This window comes from Montipora foliosa, chromosome 3, assembly GCF_036669935.1.
Source record: "Montipora foliosa isolate CH-2021 chromosome 3, ASM3666993v2, whole genome shotgun sequence".
In the NCBI taxonomy this organism is placed as follows: domain Eukaryota; kingdom Metazoa; phylum Cnidaria; class Anthozoa; order Scleractinia; family Acroporidae; genus Montipora; species Montipora foliosa.
In genome coordinates this window covers 37,075,893-37,080,892 of record NC_090871.1, presented here as the reverse complement: position 1 = coordinate 37,080,892, position 5,000 = coordinate 37,075,893, and the positions used below count along the sequence as shown (strand labels likewise).

Below are 5,000 nucleotides of genomic sequence, written 5' to 3'. Positions count from 1 at the left end.
GTAGCGTTTCCATACTTTAGGTTGTACTTCAGACGTGTTAATGGCCATTTCTTCGATCGCTTCCATGCACAAGTTCGCCACCACAGGGCTGACGGGGCTACCCATCGCGCAACCATGGATCTGTTTGTATATCTTATCATCATAAATAAAGTAATTGTTAGATAAGATAAATTTCAACAGAGAAATGATTTCATTACTGTCTAAGCTCGTGCGTGAAGGAAGTGAGTTGTCCTTGAGTAGTTTGTTGCTTATGTAATCACAGGCTTTGTCTACAGGAATAGCTGTAAATAGTGATACCACGTCGAAGGATAGCATAACTTCGTCATCCTGGATGTCAACGTTAGAGATTTCTTCAGCAAACTTGGCAGAGTTAGGAACAGAGAAACCATTACTGTTTTGTAAAGGTGACAAGATGTCGGTAAGAAACTTGGAAGTATTGTAGAGAGCTGAGCCAATGGATGAAACAATGGGTCTAACAGGGTTTCCTTGTTTGTGGTGTTTGATTGATCCACGAATGGCTGGTGGTATGGCATCAGTGGAGTGGAGTTTGCGGTAAGTGGAATCACTGATCTTATAATGATTCTTCAGGACGAGAAGCCTTTTGTTGAGTTCACGTTCAATCCTCTTGAAGGGGGATTTGAGGACTAGTTCATAGGTGGTACGATCACTAAGTAGAGAGTCCATTTTACTGTCGTAATCACTTTTATCCAGGACAACAAAACAGTTTCCTTTATCAGCTTTCATTAAAATCCTGGTCTCTACTTAGTGATCGTACCACCTATGAACTAGTCCTCAAATCCCCCTTCAAGAGGATTGAACGTGAACTCAACAAAAGGCTTCTCGTCCTGAAGAATCATTATAAGATCAGTGATTCCACTTACCGCAAACTCCACTCCACTGATGCCATACCACCAGCCATTCGTGGATCAATCAAACACCACAAACAAGGAAACCCTGTTAGACCCATTGTTTCATCCATTGGCTCAGCTCTCTACAATACTTCCAAGTTTCTTACCGACATCTTGTCACCTTTACAAAACAGTAATGGTTTCTCTGTTCCTAACTCTGCCAAGTTTGCTGAAGAAATCTCTAACGTTGACATCCAGGATGACGAAGTTATGCTATCCTTCGACGTGGTATCACTATTTACAGCTATTCCTGTAGACAAAGCCTGTGATTACATAAGCAACAAACTACTCAAGGACAACTCACTTCCTTCACGCACGAGCTTAGACAGTAATGAAATCATTTCTCTGTTGAAATTTATCTTATCTAACAATTACTTTATTTATGATGATAAGATATACAAACAGATCCATGGTTGCGCGATGGGTAGCCCCGTCAGCCCTGTGGTGGCGAACTTGTGCATGGAAGCGATCGAAGAAATGGCCATTAACACGTCTGAAGTACAACCTAAAGTATGGAAACGCTACGTGGATGATAGCTTCTGCATCATCAAAAGAGATGCTGTTAATTCTTTTCATACTACACTTAATTCCATCGATCCACACATCTTATTCACTATTGAAGAGGAATCTGACCAACAGATCGCCTTCTTGGATACTTTGGTTTCTCGCAAGGATAACACGATCACTATTGATGTTTACCGCAAAGCAACTCACACGGACAGATATTTAGACTTTTCTTCTCACCACGACAAACGCCACAAGATCAGCACAGCTGAGACCCTCCTACACCGCGCAATTAAACTCCCAAGTACACCGCAAGGGAAAAATACCGAAATCAATCACGTCTTTGATGCTCTACGAGCCAACAACTATCCCTCCTTTGTTATTTCCAATATCTTAAAGCAGAAATTTTCCAAACCAACCACACATGCCATCCCTTCACCTGAAGAATTGGTTGACATGTTTTTTAAATGGTTTACGCCTCAAGAGAACCCTAACGGTTTTGCTGTCCTTCCTTTTATCAATGGTGTTACGCAACCTCTAACAAGAATTCTTCGAAGACACGATATCCGAGTTGTAAATAAGCCCCTCAAGACTTTACAACAAGAATTCCTTTCTCCTAAATTCAGACCAGCTATTGAACACCAACCCAACGTGGTTTATAAAATACCCTGTGCCGATTGTGATTGGTGTTATATAGGTGAAACTGGCCGTTGCTTTGAAACCCGCAAGAAAGAACACGTTAGGAATGTAAAAACATGTGCTAATGGGTCAAACATTGCGAAACATGCGTGGTCTTTCGGTCATCGCATTGATTTCAACCATTCTCGAGTTATAGACAAAGGCTCTTTTCGTGTTAGGAAAACTCTAGAGGCCTGGCACACCTCTTCTACCAAGCATGCTGACAATAACTTTAAGCCGATTCCTAATCAGTATAAAATTCTTTTTAAACAATAGCCACCATTTTTCATACCTTTACTCTGTTCTTTTTATCATTTTTATCTCGCCTTTTCTGTATATATTTCACTAATTCACATTCAACGTTTTATCCGTGGAAGGCTGTAGATCGACAGCCGAAAGCTTATATTCTTTTTGAAAATTTTTAGCCAGAGAACGTTTTTTATTGTATTTTAATCCTGTTATTCTCTCAATCAGAACTTAGGGTGCGTACCTTTCGGATGATCAATGGACTCACCCCAGCGTACCTCCAGAATTTATTCAGTACGCAATACAATTTACGAAACTTAGAGGCTAAACTTGAGCCTTTGCCACGCTCAAATTGTGGCAAGCGTGCATTTTGTTATAGCGGCGCACTGTTATGGAATAGTTTGCCCATCAGTTTGCGAAAATCAGACTCCCTAGGATACTTTAAAAGCGAAATTGACAGGCTATATAGTAAGTGCCGGTCGGGCTCCCACACGGCAATCTTGTACAACAGTGTAGTATGTATGTATGGATGGATGCATGCATGCATGGATGCATGCATGGATGCATGCATGGATGGATGCATGCATGGATGCATGCATGGATGTATGTCAGGAGCCCATCTGGAGCGTGCAACTTCCATACAGCGACCATCATTTAACCTAAGAGGGCAAGGGCGTAGCTAGGGGGGTCCTGGGGTGCCCGTGACCCCCCCCCCCCCTCTTTGTAAGCCTTTTTTTTACGAAAACAACCTACAATATTCAGGTTGCGAAAACGCGAGTACCCTCTGTTTGACACCGTGTGACCCCCCCCCCCCCCCCTTTGAAAAATCCTGGCTACGCCCATGGAGGAAACCATTACCTTTGCTTATGGAACAAGGTTTTCAAGTTCCCGTCATAGCTGAACTCCTTAGAGTATCCACACGCACCTTCAAGAGAAGGATGACAAAATACAGTCTCTAGTTCAAGGTCAGATCGTTCCAGCATAGTCAATTCTTTCAAACAAAAGAGTCAGATCGTTCCACTTAAAAAAAGATAAGAAAATACTCTTATCCAATGAAAATGTAAAAAAGTTCCTGTGCGATGCATGTCTAGTTGACAGAACGAGTTAACAACACAAAGCTCCATCGTCGCGCTGACTGTATTGACCGGTATTCGAACTTTCGATATACAAGTATTCTGGCAAAATTCTTTTCTTTTCTTTTCCTTCGGAAAGGAAACGTTATTTAAACTTTCCGCAGCAGTTGATAAGTTGTTCATAAACTCACGAAGGAAGTTCAAGTTCGCCCTTTTGAATTAAGTCTACCCACGTAATTCATGATCAGCTTGTTATATCCAGCGGTTAGGGACATTCACAAAATTAAGACTGCGAATACTATGAAACGTAACCCAAAAAAATGTAAAGAAATGGTGGTTAACTTAATGAAAAACCCAAACATCGTAATGAGACCGTTATGTGCGGACAACTGTCAAATTGAGTGGGTTTCCTCGTATAAACTATTAGGTGTAGTTATCAGCGAAGAGCTAAAATGGAATCATCACATAGATTACCTTGTTACCAAGGCATCTAAGAGACTCTATGCCTTACGACTTCTGAAAAGAGCGGTGCGAACACATCAGACTTATTGTCTAAAGAAATAGCCGAGTTCTGAGATTTCCCTGTAATGAGCGAATGTGAGAATGATATAAACACATGAGAAATTAAATGATGGTAGAACCAACTGGGAACTCGGAAAAATCCGAGCCCCAGATGGGATTCGAACCCACGACCCTCCGTGATCTAGTCGGATGCTCCAACCACTGAGCTACTGGAGACTCTATGTAGCTCAGTGGTTAGAGCATCCGACTAGATCACGGAGGGTCGTGGGTTCGAATCCCATCTGGGGCTCGGATTTTTCCGAGTTCCCAGTTGGTACTACCATCATTTCATTTCTAATGACCGAATGGACGAGGTTAATAAGTTTTTTATTATATGGCCTTTTTTTTGGCTCAGTTTTGGCCTGTCTTTCGTCCTTTGGATAATAAAACTCGCTCTCGCTGCGGCTCTCTTCGTCGTTCATACTAAAGAAGTATTTGTGGGCTGGTTTTTCTTTCAGTTATTGAAAATATAGTTGTACTTTGTCCATATTTTTTGTTGTTTTAGCCCACGCACTCGTAGCTTTTAGTCTCAACTCAAAAGAGCCGTCGAGCCGAGAAAAATTTACATTATGCCCGGTCATTACAAGAAAATCTCGCCCGCTCAGAAACCAATCAGAGCACGCGTACTATTGTAGCCATATAATAAACGATTGTTATTCATTAAACTATTAAGACTTGTTATCTGGTTATTTATAAGCGGAATGATTTGACTTTTTGTGGAATGAAGTCACTCTGTAACGATCTGACTTCGAATGATACTATCGGATACCCACACGCAAGCGAGTTGTAGCCTCCCCAAAAAGTCGAACAATTTCGTCAAGTTCCTAAAGTCCGCTATCTATGTTCACTAGTGTTCGAGCCACATAATCTAGTCTTAGAACTACTCAATCAATTTCGAAGGGAACGTACTGTTAATGTCTCCTTGTACAAGAACCATACGCAATAAGACAACTTCGTATAATAAACGATTGTTATTCATTAAACTATTAAGACTTGTTATCTGGTTATTTATAAGCGGAATGATTTGACT

The 5,000-nt window shown here is 41.2% G+C and overlaps 1 protein-coding gene across 1 annotated transcript in view; it reads right to left on the bottom strand.

The window, feature by feature from the left end:
* Positions 1-684, bottom strand: part of LOC137995693 (uncharacterized) — a 3,391-nt gene extending 2,707 nt beyond the window's left edge. Inside the window, exon 1 of the mRNA XM_068841212.1 lies at positions 1-684. This exon is cut by the window's left edge and continues 429 nt beyond it. Coding sequence (XP_068697313.1) covers positions 1-684 — 684 coding nt within the window.
* Positions 685-5,000: the final 4,316 nt, after the last annotated feature.